The 14,534-nt window shown below is 38.5% G+C and overlaps 1 protein-coding gene across 1 annotated transcript; it reads left to right on the forward strand.

Moving 5' to 3' along the window:
• Positions 1-824: 824 nt before the first annotated feature.
• LOC120442737 (C-type lectin domain family 17, member A-like) lies at positions 825-2,601 on the forward strand (the record flags this gene model as incomplete). The annotated part of the gene is made up of 5 exons (XM_039619883.1): positions 825-930; positions 1,100-1,294; positions 1,383-1,545; positions 1,673-1,786; positions 1,899-2,601. Coding segments are annotated over 5 exons (705 nt in total), but the record flags the coding sequence as incomplete, so codon positions are not given.
• Between the last annotated feature and the right edge of the window lie 11,933 nt (positions 2,602-14,534).

Consider the following 14,534-nt stretch of genomic DNA (forward strand, 5'->3'; position numbering starts at 1 on the left):
AAACAGCAGGAAAGATCTTTGCTAAAACAGCATTTATAACTTTTCATTGACTGGCGCTCGTGCATCAAGGTGTTGCACTAATGGGTTTACTACTGTGAGGAAACTGTGGTAATTGAAGTAATACGTAATTCTGTCTATAATCAGATCTGCCTCCAACATTATGTTTAATTGAATATTATAAGTTCTTGACATAGATTTTTCATAAAACAGTTTTGAATAAATTACCATATGTCAGTCATATTTTTGTTCATCTGTGTTCCTGGACTTTGTAAAGCAATTCTTACCAAAGGCCATTTGTGCACAGAGTATTTAAAACAGAAATGTACCCATTAAAAGGAATTAAATGTTTAAAACTGTGTAACCTTTGACTGAAACCAAATTAAAACATTGTACAATGGAATCCAAGTTTTTGACCATGTTTATGAATTTTAGGGTTTTTCAAACAACATTTTTTAAGATGTAATATCTCCCACAAAGATACAAAACACAGAAATGACAAAAGCTGTCACTGACCCTGAGCTTTTGCCTGAGTTTTCAGTTTTTGTACTTACATTTTTGCTTTTTCTGTATATATAGTGTTCTGAGTTTTGGGGGTCTGTATTACATTTAACAAGGTTTAGCCTTAGTTTTGCCTTCAGGTTTTCTGATTTAGTTTTCTTTGTGATTATAGGTCTGGTCTAAAGTTAAATCATTTTTTTCTGCCTCCAATAGGTATTTTGTGGTTGTACATAACAGAACAATGTTTAAACAATTAGGGATCTTTGACACATTGTATTTTATTCTAAAGAAAACTATGAATAATTTTGGTTGTTGAAATAACTTTTTCTTTTTTTTTTTTGCTAGGTAAGAAGTCGTCCTGTAATAAATCTTTTCCATCACTAGCAACATGCTGGGGAATTCTGTTACTAATTATGCTCCTTCGCATCTACTGTGAGTACAGCTTTAAAACTTACACTTTGATCTGAGGTGTATAAGCTCAGTAGTGTGATGTTAGATATTGTTTTTTTTTAACAGTTATTGTTGCATTAATTTATAAGAAACATGTAAATATATTCAAACCACTTAAAAAAACTAACTGCTGTCCTTTGTAACCTTATAGTCTCCACAGTTTTAGAAAAACACATCACAAACTTGACTGCAGAGACACAGATGCTCAAAAAGAAAAATGAGGAGCTGGAGACAGAGAAGAAAAACCTAACAGAAAAAATACAACAGATGACGACATCATGGAATGAGCTCAATGTTAGTCGAGCTCAGTGGAGCATTGATGCCTACTGTCCCAAAGAAAATAACAGTATGTTCCAAATATATTTGTACAAAATTACCTAATTTAACATAGATATGCACTGATGTTGTTTATTAACAGTTCTCTATTCTTGCAGACAGAAAATGTAACCCTTGTCAGAGGGTATGGGATCATGTTGAGTCCAGCTGCTATGCAATTAATGATGCTAACCGTGTTCAATGGAAAACCTGGGAAGAAGCTCGAGAAAACTGCAGAGGAAAGATTTCAGATTTAGCTGTTGTTATTAATGAAGAAGAAAAGGTAATGAGAAAACTGTGGGACACTTTATTACAGACTTCATGAAAATAAAAATATAATTTCTTTAGATTGAAAGCTTTCTTAGAGCAAAGCATTTAAATATCTCTGACAACTTTCTCTCTGTCCTCTGAAAACTGTCAGTGAAAAGAGTTGGACATATGATGATAACAAAGGATACTGGATTGGTCTGAGAGTTGAAGATGGGAAATGGAAGTGGCTGGATGGAAGGAATCTGACTAGTAGGTAAGAGACACTTTGAATCAATATAAATTTCAAGTATTTCCCAAATCTGTGATAAATCAATTACAGTGTACCAGTGTCCATCAGCCTTGAGCAGATTTGTTGTTTTCCTCAGCTCCTGGATCGACCAGCCTCCTTCTGATGGTCACTGTGCAATCTCTGTCAAAGACCAAGGATTTAAATCAGTGAGCTGTAATGAGAAGAACCGATGGATCTGCAAAAAGAAAGCTTTGTCTGTTTGAATACTGCAGTAAAACTTCAGAGGACTTTTGGATAGTCTCAATCTCAAAAATATAATATTAATGATGATATTAATAACTGGTCAACAGAGGGCACTGCATTACTTCAAATCAAAGAGTTGTTGCCTGAAGTATCTGCACTGAGATTTTTTTTTTCATGTTGCAATGATAGTTATTGTTAAGTTATGTTATATGAATGACAAATGTTTTAGTCAAGCCAAGAACAACACTGTTCGAACTGCTGTCACATGTGGAAGGAGGACATCTGGCCTCTACATTTGGACTTTGTTAATCAGTCACAGTGTCAACATCAGCTACAGAGCAGCAGAGAAGAACAGGAAGTTCATCTTATAATTCAAGTCTCGTGTTGTGTATTTTGCATATTGTTATCATATCAACTTCACTTTTTTAGTGCTGTTAGTAAAGTTTTGATTTTATTCATTTACATTGATTGAAATGAAAGTATGGATCCATCCTGCTTTGTATCACCAGCTCAGCCTGGTGGTGGTGCTGTAAGGGTTTGGGGGGCATTTTCTTGGCACACTTTGGGTCATTTATGCCAAGTGAGCATAAATAAAAATGGCACAGCCCACCCGTGTGTTGTTGTTGAACATGTCCATCTTTTCATACCCACAATTGTTTTGGCTGATTCCAGCCAGATAAAACACTATGTGAGTTCACTATAGTCAAATTGCCTCCACAGTCACCAGATTTCAGTCCAGTATCAACCTTTCAAAAAGATTTCAAAAATATGTTTTTTAATTGGAATTTAAAAAAACTTTTTCAAATGAGGTTTTTATTCAGAGTTTAATTCTTTTTTTGTTAAATCAATTTTCAATTTAAGTATTTATTAATGGATGAATAATTCATTTGAAATATTGATTTATAAATAGTGTTTTTATTCTAAATTAAATTATAAAAAATAACTTACTTATTAATGTTTAAATAAATAAAATCATTGAAAAACACATTCAGAAATGAATTTACAGATGCACATTATATTACACAATATTATTATTTAAGCACAGGATTCTTTATTTCTCTTGTGGTCCAAAGTATGTGGAAGTAGTTAAAGGCCAAAAAATGTGTGGAACACTATTTCGTGAATGCTAGCTTGAATTTACATTTAAATGCTGTATAACATTCACACAACAATGTTCCTGTTTCTCTTTATTATTCTAGTTGCTTCTGCATGTTTTTGTGGCTTTTAACCGCTTCCACATACTTTGTGCTAATTTCATGAAGGACCACAAGAGTCTCGCACATCGAAATAAAGAATCCTGTGCTTTACAGCATTAACACAACTAAATCTAAAGTTGACTAAGCACACTAAAGTTATCATGATTTTAATGGTGAGAGCTGCTCCACATGGTTTAAAAAGTCTCTTATTTGCCTTGACACATCAATTCTCTTCCCCACAAGCATCAACATTTTGTGATTTTTTTCCATGAAAAACAGGGAGCATGGGAGTTGGTTTCCTTATATATATCTACATTTCTAAATGCAATGAGTTGATGCCTTGTGATTGGCTTATTAGTTTTGTGTGGTGTGGGGAATTCACATCATGGATTTCCAGCTGGCAAATCTGCAGCAAGTGTAAGATGCTATCATAATAATAATAATCTCAGGAATATTTCTTGGACCTGGTTGAAGAATTAAGGGAGTTATAAAGGCAAAGCCAATGTCATCTCAGTACAATCAATGTGTGCCTAATAAAGTGTCCAGTGAGTGTATATGTTGTTAAAAACTCCCAATTCTTTTAATCTTTGGGCTAAAAGAAGGACAATACTCGGTGTATAAAAGCTCAATCAACAATCATTTATTTCCATACAATTCAACACTTATGAGCACAAACCATCCGGATGGGGAGAAATGCATGAAGAGGGTCACAGCAAATCTCAAACTGGTGGAGGGTTACTCAAGCTCTTATAGCCTCTAGTGGCTCCCACCTAGTCGTAAAAATCTAAACATTCACATTCTTTCTCTCACACGGCGCCTAAGTTATGACCTCGGCTCCTTGTTTTATCTCCTCCTGATGAGATTGGGCAGAAAATCTCTCTGGTATGTTCTGTTCTCTTCTAATCAGACAAATAAGGCCATGACTCTCTGAAAACGGTATTTCTTATAACTCAGCAGTATAATGCATCATAAAACAATATCATTCATTCACAATAAATCAGCAGTCTAATCTAATACAAATCAGTTTAATAAATCTAATAGTTATCACCTCTTCAGGAGAATAAAGCAAACTAAAACTACATAATAATTTCACAATCATTAATCAGGGATATAACATGGCATAAGATAATATAATAATCTCACAATGTCAAAAGCAGAGGTTAGTTAGAAGAGACAGAGTTACACTGATGAAGCAGCAGTTTATTATGATGCTCTGTGGTGTTTCTCAATGTGCAAGTCACAAGAAGTGTCGAGTCACTGATACATAAGAACTCCCCGTCTTCAGTTTGAAGCCATAAATGGAATCAACTTATATTCTCAGGCAAAAGCAGAAGCTGGTACAAGACAGACTGGGCACTGAGGAAGTTTATTATGATGCTCTGTGGTATTTCTCAATGTACAAGCCACAAGAAGTGTCTCTAGTCACTTGTAGATAAGAACAGCCTGTCTTCAGTTTGAAGCCATAAAACAATGTAAAATTCAACTCATCTTACATTCTCACACAAAAAGCAGAAGCTGGTACAAGACAGACTGGGCACTGAGGAAGTTAATTATGATAATTATTATGTTCTATGGTTTAAACACAGTGCTATTGCTCAGTGTACAAGTCCCAAAATCTCAGCAGCAGGGCGGTAATTACGGCAGAGGAGAAGGTCATATTAAGAACTAACAAATGAACACAATCAGCAGGTAAGCTAAGCTTTTCAAATGCAGTGTATCAAAAAAAGATTTTCTAAAACTCAGGGCCATTGACGTGAATCAAAGTCTGCATCTCTGTGTGATTACTGTTTCAAGTCATGTTGGTTTAGGTGATGTTTTCTTCAGTAATAGTAAACAGTAAAGAAGACTGTAAGCAAATCCAGTGGGTCAGATACTGAGATATGTGCTGCCACATAAAAGGCAAACTTTCCCTGTACAATCCAAGGCGAAGTTCCAGAGAAAAAAGACATTTTTAAAAAGAGCTATGATGTATCAAATTGGATTTAAGATGCTGAATTCTGTCAACATTGAGCAAAAACATTTTCTTCATTCAAAATGACCCAAAGTCTACGAAAACTGGTTATTTGAAAACTACTTAGCTCCAATTACCCTTTAAACTCTCAGTAAAACAGGACAAGGAAGCTGCACATGAAGAAATGAAGGTTGAAAATAAAGCAAGTCAACAAACTCCTGATTCAAATGGTGAGTTGTAAAAAAAAACAACAACAACAACAACAAAGCTCAAACAAAATCACTCTGTGTTAACACAACTGGAAGGAGGGATGGGAATCGAGAACTGGTTCCCAGTAGTCCAATTCCCCGGGATCGTTAGTCTGCCTGCCTATCGATCACACTTATCGGTTCTTCTGCTCTGGATACGATCATCTGATATTACTTTGTGCGTCGTATGAAAAACATGAGATCCATAATTATTGGAGTTTATTCAGATCGTGGGCTTTGTATTTCACATTTACACTCTTTCAAATATGTAATTTCCCCAGAGTGTATTTGATAAGCTCTTCAACCTTAATTATTTCTTGAGTTGTAATGATCTAATTAAAGAACAGACAATGTGTATAAATACATAAAATTAGAGTTTAGTCCAGAAAACATAGAACTAAACCAGCAGGAAATGTGGTTGTAGGGAGGAGGGTGACATTCTAGTCAGTCTTTAGCAAGCCCCAGTCAACATGAGTGTAACACTCGTTACCAGAACCTCAGCATGACACACACTCAGAGACCGTTGGATGAGTTTGAGTGCACTTTTATTAACAGTGTTGAGAGCTGGAGACTCTGTGGAATCTGTAGCTTCAGCTCAGCTCTTGTCTGCCTCTGCTCCTCCAGCCCTCAGCAGCTACTAGAAATAGGGAAGTCTTGGTTAGCATGATGACAATCAGCTGTGCCAGCCAGGCTTGCTTGGCACTATCCTGTGAACCCACTTCTCCACCCTCCCCTGCAGCTTTGCCTCAAACCACACCCTGCTACAATGACACACATTCTCATTGATATTTTGATACACCTGCCATTTCCTACACCAAGGCATTATTTCATACCAAGACCTTTATTTTGTGAAAGACAGATAAGATTTGTAAATCTAAAATTAAAGCTCTCAAGTTGACCCAAGCAATTTAAACCTACAGAAATAATGTTAAAACATTTTATTTTAATTTAGGAAACACAGTTCTTCAATACGAAACATGACAAAATTCTCTCCCCTCCCTCTTAAAGAAAGAAAGAAAGAAAGAAACTAGGCCTTTGTCCAGAAGAATATGAATTCAGAATAAAAATTGAGGGCAAAGCAGAACAGAAGATGAAAAGAAATCATAAAATAATTAAAATACAGTGAACAATCTTGTCTTGATGCATGCTCAATCAGGAAATCCAAAAAACTTGAATCTGTTCATCTGGACGTCGCGTTTTCATGGGGAGAAACGTTTCATTACTCATCCAAGTGACTTCTTCATTGTCAGCTGAATGCAGGTTTCTCCAACCTTAAAAACAGTACATTTGCATAATGACTGAAACTAGCACCATTGACTACAATATGCATATTGTAATGAACACTGACCACTGATCATTGATGAAACCATGGTCAGACATGCAGTCAGCTGAGACAGATCGGGAGATATTGTAGCACAGACTCCTGTAATACTTTAGTTTTCCTTCTTCAAGCTGAAACAGCAGGAAAGATCTTTGCTAAAACAGCATTTATAACTTTTCATTGACTGGCGCTCGTACATCAGGGTGTTGCACTAATGGGTTTACTACTGTGAGGAAACTGTGGTAATTGAAGTAATACGTAATTCTGTCTATAATCAGATCTGCCTCCAACATTATGTTTAATTGAATATTATAAGTTCTTGACATAGATTTTTCATAAAACAGTTTTGAATAAATTACCATATGTCAGTCATATTTTTGTTCATCTGTGTTCCTGGACTTTGTAAAGCAATTCTTACCAAAGGCCATTTGTGCACAGAGTATTTAAAACAGAAATGTACCCATTAAAAGGAATTAAATGTTTAAAACTGTGTAACCTTTGACTGAAAATAAATAAAAATATTGTACAATGGAATCCAAGTTTTTGACCATGTTTCTGAATTTTAGGGTTTTTCAAACAACATTTTTTAAGATGTAATATCTCCCACAAAGATACAAAACACAGAAATGACAAAAGCTGTCACTGACCCTGAGTTTTTTGCCTGAGTTTTCAGTTTTTGTACTTACATTTTTGCCTTTTTCTGTATATATAGTGTTCTGAGTTTTGGGGGTCTGTATTACATTTAACAAGGTTTAGCCTTAGTTTTGCCTTCAGGTCTTCTGATTTAGTTTTCTTTGTGATTATAGGTCTGGTCTAAAGTTAAATCATTTTTTCTCTGCCTCCAACAGGTATTTTGTGGTTGTACATAACAGAACAATGCTTAAATAATTAGGGATCTTTGACACATTTCATTTTATTCTAAAGACTTTAAAACTATGAATAATTTTGGTTGTTGAAATAACTTTTTTTTTTTTTTTTTTTTGCTAGATAAGAAGTCGTCCTGTAATAAATCTTTTCCATCACTAGCAACATGCTGGGGAATTCTGTTACTAATTATGCTCCTTCGATTCTACAGTGAGTATAAATTTAAATCTTACACTTTGATCTCAGGTGTGTAAGGCCAAAGTAGTCTCATGTTTTATATTTGATTGTGTTTTTTAACAGTTATTGTTGCATTAATTTATAAGAAACATGTAAATACATTCAAACCACTTAAAAAAAAACTAACTGCTGTCCTTTGTAACCTCATAGTCTCCACAGTTTTAGAAAAACAGATCGCAAACTTGACTGCAGAGACACAGATGCTCAAAAAGAAAAATGAGGAGCTGGAGACAGAGAAGAAAAACCTAACAGAAATAATGCAACAGATGATGACATCATGGAGTGACTTCAATGTTAGTCGAGCTTAATGCAGCATTGATGCCTACTGTCCCAAAGAAAATAACAGTATGTTCCAAATATATTTGTACAAAATTACCTAATTTGAAGCTGTTTATTAACAGTTCTCTATTCTTGCAGACAGAAAATGTAACCGTTGTCAGGCTGGCTGGGATCATGTTGAGTCCAGCTGCTATGCAACTAATGATGCTGACCGTGATCAATGGAAAACCTGGGAAGAAGCTCGAGAAAACTACAGAGGAAAGATTTCAGATTTGGTTGTTGTGATTAATGAAGAAGAAATGGTAATGAGAAAATTGAGAAAAATTGTGAGACACGTTATTACAGACTTCAGGAAATAAAAATAATTTCTTTAGATTGAAAGCTTTCTTAGAGCAAAGCATTTAAATATCTCTGACAACTTTCTCTCTGTCCTCTGAAAACTGTCAGTGAAAAGAGTTGGACATATGATGATAACAAAGGATACTGGATTGGTCTGAGAGTTGAAGATGGGAAATGGAAGTGGCTGGATGGAAGGAATCTGAATAATAGGTAAGAGACAGCTTGAATCAATATAAATTTCAAGTATTTCCCAAATCTGTGATAAATCAATTACAGTGTACCAGTGTCCATCAGCCTTGAGCAGATTTCTTGTTTTCCTCAGCTCCTGGATCGACCTGCTGTCTCCTTCTGATGGTCACTGTGCAATCCCTGTCAAAGACAAAAGATTTAAATCAGTAAGCTGTAATGAGAAGAACCGATGGATCTGCAAAAAGAAAGCTTTGTCTGTTTGAATACTGCAGTAAAACTTCAGAGGACTTTTGGATAGTCTCAGTCTCAAAATATAATATTAAAAAAGATCACTGCTACATAGAAAGTGACACACACAACAGAAGAACAGCTTATAGTTGGTGTTGCTCTGATCCTGTGTGGGCTGGACTTTAGCCCACGTGCACCTGCAAACTCAAACTCTGTGCTTTCTGATTACATTTGTTTCTGAAAGCGCAGAAAATTGGCTGGATTCAAAGCCTCTGGTGTTTTCGCATGTGCCCTCACTTCCTGGATTTCCAGTGTCTGCAGGAATATTATGATGGAGTGGCGCTGTTCCACTCATTTCCACATATCCTCCTCTTTATTCTCAACTCCACCAGAGTGGCTAAAAACACATTTTAACATATGTTTGTTAAGACTCATTTATCTCAGCAGTCCCATTTGAGAAGAGCGCAACCCATGTTTTTGTGCTTGGAACTACAGATGTACCCTGAACGCATCACACTGAGATAATCAAAGTTTATGTAAACTACAGGAGAAGTGCAACGTTCTTACTGGACATTTCTGCATTTGTTCCTTTGCTCCTGTGAATGTTACTCCTAAGATGATCACATAAGGATATCGGCTCCCTTTGACGTCACAGAGGCTTTGTGGAGCAGTCTGAAGCCTGATCTTTTGCTCACATACTCATTATCTGGAATGTTTAATATGAACATGTGCTGTTGTAAGGGATTTAAGAAAATAAGAATGAGCATAAGGGGGGATGATAGGCCTCACTGCCGGGGCAGCCCTTCGATGTGCTGTAATCCAAGTATGTGATGATTATGTGATGTGCTGTAATGCCACTGTTAAACGTCCACCTCCCCCTCTTTCAGTTAAATCCATTAATGAAGAGACAGAATAGCAGTGATGCTCTGAAATACAGTGAGTATGTGTTTGTAGATGATCTATTACCCTGTCAGGACTCACTGTTCTTGGGCTAGGAGGAGGAGTTGGCCGTCCGACTGGGGTCTGGAATGTGGGGCCTCCCTGCTGCTGCGGAGTCGGGGCGGTCTGCTTCTCCCACCGCAGGGAAAAGGGTAACACCACCTGGGTCTGGGCGCAGTTTCCCCTCAGGGGCAAGGGTACCTAGACCCGGGCTTAAGTACGCTTGGGGAGTGTGATTGTGTGTACAGTGTCTCTCTATGTCTGTCTCCACGTTGGGTGAGTGTTGAGAGCATGAGGGTGGGAATAGATGTTTGTATCTGTGTGTGCCTGTTTGTCTGTGTCTATATGTCAGGTTGGGTATCAGACGCCCACCTCTCTGGGGACATCTCAGGCCCTCCAAGGTTTGAGGCCCATCTCCCCCACCACTTCCCTGCCGGTGGCAGACGCCCTCAGACATCGGTGCATTGGTGGTTCTTTGTGTCCGGGGTGGGCGCCCAGGTACCCACCGGCTCACTCCTTGGCGGCTGCTTATCGGGGCATGGAGCCTGGGGCTCGCTCGGGCCACTTCGGGGATGGGGTGCCCTCGGCCTCTCGGCCCGGGGCTCGGTCACTCAGGCACAGCTGGCTGCCGGCAGAGCTCACGGGCACGTCACTGCAACCCCCCCTGGCTTCTGCTCCGCGGCTGCTGAGTGACCCCTCATCTGGGACTCTCCTCAGCTCTTTTCTGGGATAGTGGCGCGGCTGCCCTCTGTTGGTCTTCCTTGGTCTCTTGTGTTCTGGGGGCCTCTGGATGTCTGGAGTTTTGATCTCCTCCATACCTGCTTCATGCCCTGGAGGTCGGGGCAGTGGCCCCCACACCCTCTAGCAGATCATTACATGAAGGAACCTTTTAAAACAAGCGCTTCATGCTCACAGGTGTACACATGGGTGCTCACACACACAAACTACACCCTTTTGAGCTCCTACCTCAAAGCACACTGTGCGCTGTCGATCTCACGTGGTGCACCATAATGTTTAATATTTAGTATTTACTGTCATATTCCCATATATCATTGTGATCTTGTTTATTACTCTTGTCTTCTTCTGCTTGCTTTCTTTTTTTTTTCTCAACAGGTGATCCAGGTGATCGATATGTTTTTTTTTTTTTTTGTCTGCTTATTCTGTTGGTTTTGTTTTTGCCCTTTTCCCCGTCCTCTTCTCAGGTTTTTTTTTTTTTCTTTCCTCTTTCTTTCTCCCCTTTCTTTCCACCAGTCAAGTCTGTCCCATATTCAGCAAGTGAAAATAAAATAAACAATAAAGGTGAATCAGATGGACCATTACGGCAAGGCTGGGATGGTCCATTTGGTAAAAATAAATCCGTTGGGCATCTTTCTTCGCCTTTAGACAATAATTCTGATGGCAAAAGAACCAAACGGGACAGGTTAAAAAAAAAAAAAAAAAAAAAAAAAAAAAAAACTCACTGTTCTTTGCTCCTGCATGTTTATTTACAATTTTCCAGTGAATTGTCCTGGGGGCGTGGCTTACATCATAGCCTACGCCCACGTGTGACACAGCAGAGCTTAAATCCCGCCTCCTCCTCCTGGTTGCAGTCAACATTTCTGATCGGCTTCCTTTACTTACAGCGCTAAAACTCAGGAACAATGGGGAGAAGCGGGGAAATTAAGGGCCAAGAATAAGAGAGAGAAACTTACAAAGGCAACAGCTGGGTGTTGTTGTCACACCTGTTGTCATGTCTTGAAGATGACGCTGACATTTTGGAAGGACGGTGCTCTGGCTTTTCACAGGGTGCTTTCAGTAGAAACTGCGCTGAGTTGAGTGATGGGATGGGTTAGGATGGGGACGAGAAGACGATACTAAACAGCCTTCTGACATCTGAACTAGAGTGCTGGTTTGAAATGAAAGCTGTCTGATCTGGTGAGATTATTTGTGGACTGACTGATTCTCATCTTAGATAAGATTTTATCACCTATTTTCAGTAAAGAATTTCTAATTTCACTTTTTATCACCAGTACACACCCTCACACTGGGGCCATGTTAATATCAAGTCAATCTGATTTTGGATTTCAAAATAAAAGCCCTTTAAATGTAGCAAATGAGCTACACTTCCATTCACTTCAGGATGCTGTTAAAAGGAAAATTCATGTTTCCACAAACTAATCGCAGCTCATGTCGACATTTATGATAACACATAATCTAACAGTGGAGTCTGTAACAGCTTTTATGAAGCACCAGAGATGAAACACCATACAGCAGTTTGCCAGACAACAGCTTAAGAATAACTTCATTGATCCCAGAGGGGAATTCACGACTCACTATTTGTATGAGGAGTGAAAAGCCTGATGGCCGCGGGTGTGACTGATTATCTGTGTCTCCCTGTTTAACAACGAAGACAGACGAGTCCTCCAGGTCCCATAAAGCTGTTATAAGGTGAGCTGTTCAGAGTTGTTCATGATGGCTTCTAAGGTCTTTATTGTGCATCTTTCAACCACTTCTCCCATTGTGTCCAGTCTGGTGATGGTCTTGAAGTCAGCTTTAGGACAGTCCAGTGGAGCCCACACGCTGCTCATTAATGCCCCACAAGTGCAGTACCCTACCTGGTATTGAAAGTGCTGTAGTATTATTTATGCTTACTTTTGCACTTTCCACCGATGTCAAATGTAGCTGAAATACTGAAGACGTCATGCAGGCACAGAAGGAAACACAAAATCATCTCAGCTGTCATAAAAGGCGAGAGGCGGGTCACTGCTGCAGGGGCATTTAACCTCCTAAGACCCGAACTCTTCCACAGCATGCATTTTTAATTTCTCTTTGATATTTGGGCATATTGGGGCCCAATGAATGTAAAAACAAAGAATTACCAGATTATTTTTTACCCAGTTTTTCTTTCTAAGAAAAATGAGAGCCACAAATGAGGATATTCGTTTAGAATTTCGATAGAACAGTGGTAGTATGATGTCCTCGTAAGTGGATATCAGGCCCTTGTAGAGCAAAATTGAGCATTTGGGTCTAAATAACCATGATGTCCACATATGTGGACGCCAGGTCCTAGGAGGTTAATATAAGTATACATTTTTAGTCACGACTCCATCCTTTTAAAATCCTCATCCAACTGAAGTCATTGTTGGAGATGAGTAAGAGGATCAGCCAATCATGTTGTTACTAAGCAGCAGTATTAACCCCTGCATCATCATCATCATCCCAACAAAGTGACCCCAGCTGTGTTCTCTCTATATTCAAACTCTGTGATGTTATGGAGCTTATCTACACTGTAAAAGCCACAAAATGTCCTGGTAATTTTCTGTTTTTTTACAGAAATTGACTGACTTTTCCATAAATGATGATAAAATAAATTTCTTAAGTATTTACAGAATACTCTCTGTAGGATTTAGACATTTCCTTCAGCTATAAAAGGGAAAATTCTCTTTATTCAGTGCATTTTCTGTATTGTTAACTAATATTTTCCATTAATAGAAAAAGTTCTGTTTATATTACCCTTTACAGGCACTTCTTTTTACTGTAACTCATTAAATGTAAATTTCTATACAATTCCAACCTAATACACCATTTGCTCAAACATTCATAAATTAAAACTTTATAAATTAATCTGTGCTTAGTACACAACAACATTGGTACAGTTACTGTTAAATATTCTTTTATTCTCCTCAACTCAGAAACTATCCTAAAATATAGTGACCGTCAAGACAGGCTGTGTGGCAGGCAGGAATGGTGGACCCAAAACGCAGGACTCTCAGAGACGGGACTTGGACTCAAAACGCAGCTTTTATTGCTGGAAAAACTCTTCATGAAAATAAACACTTACAAAAACCTCAAAGCTGAAACTAAGACGAGACAAACAAACAGCAAGAAGAGGGTACCAAACATTAACGACACGACAGATAATGTGAACACACTGAGCAGATTAGAGGCTGCAGAGGGACGTAACACCTCCCTTAAAAGGGTTCCTCTAGGACCCCTAAATTTATTAAAAGCCCCTCTAAAGCCTTCAGGTCCTTGACCCACAAACCTGGAATAAAAGTAAAAGCTAACAGAAGCACAGTGTTCACATTATAGTTGGCATCTTTAAGCATGGATGCCCCTGCATGAGGATTTGAAGTCGCCACACTGAACACACAAAAAGTAACACGTGACCAACACAAAGGAGCACAACAGTCAAACCCAAAATGATTACTTGACCTGCTACAACACAAAACCAAAAGTAGCAACAAATAATCACAACCAAGTGATCTGTTGTCTCCACCACACAAACGGTCACATACAAGTGGCCTTATACCACAACAAGTTACTTTAATCCACAAGGTTCAGTAAAGCAAGCACAATAGTGACCAACCACAAAATGTAGAGCTATGGCCACACAATGATCACATCAAGGGTGGCTCAGCACCCCACAGTGTTATTGCCATCACCTGGCCAACAACACTCACAAGTGATCCAACAAAAGTAGCCATATTCCCCACAACACTAAAGGTCACAGCACAAAACACTCACCTCATGAGGATCTCATTAGCATCCATCAACACTGACATATTAGAGGCACACACGGTGTACACACTATGCCAACTTAAAAACGACCTACCTGCCTCAGCTACAAGACCATTATTAATGAATGGTCTCAAACCTCCTGCCAAGTTTGGTGCCACTGATTCACTTTGAGCAACTCCCATCCTAAAACGCTAAAAACAAAACTTGACCCGTCTAGTCTTCAGTGGTGTACCGGGCT

This window comes from Oreochromis aureus, linkage group 11, assembly GCF_013358895.1.
Source record: "Oreochromis aureus strain Israel breed Guangdong linkage group 11, ZZ_aureus, whole genome shotgun sequence".
Lineage (NCBI taxonomy): Eukaryota > Metazoa > Chordata > Actinopteri > Cichliformes > Cichlidae > Oreochromis > Oreochromis aureus.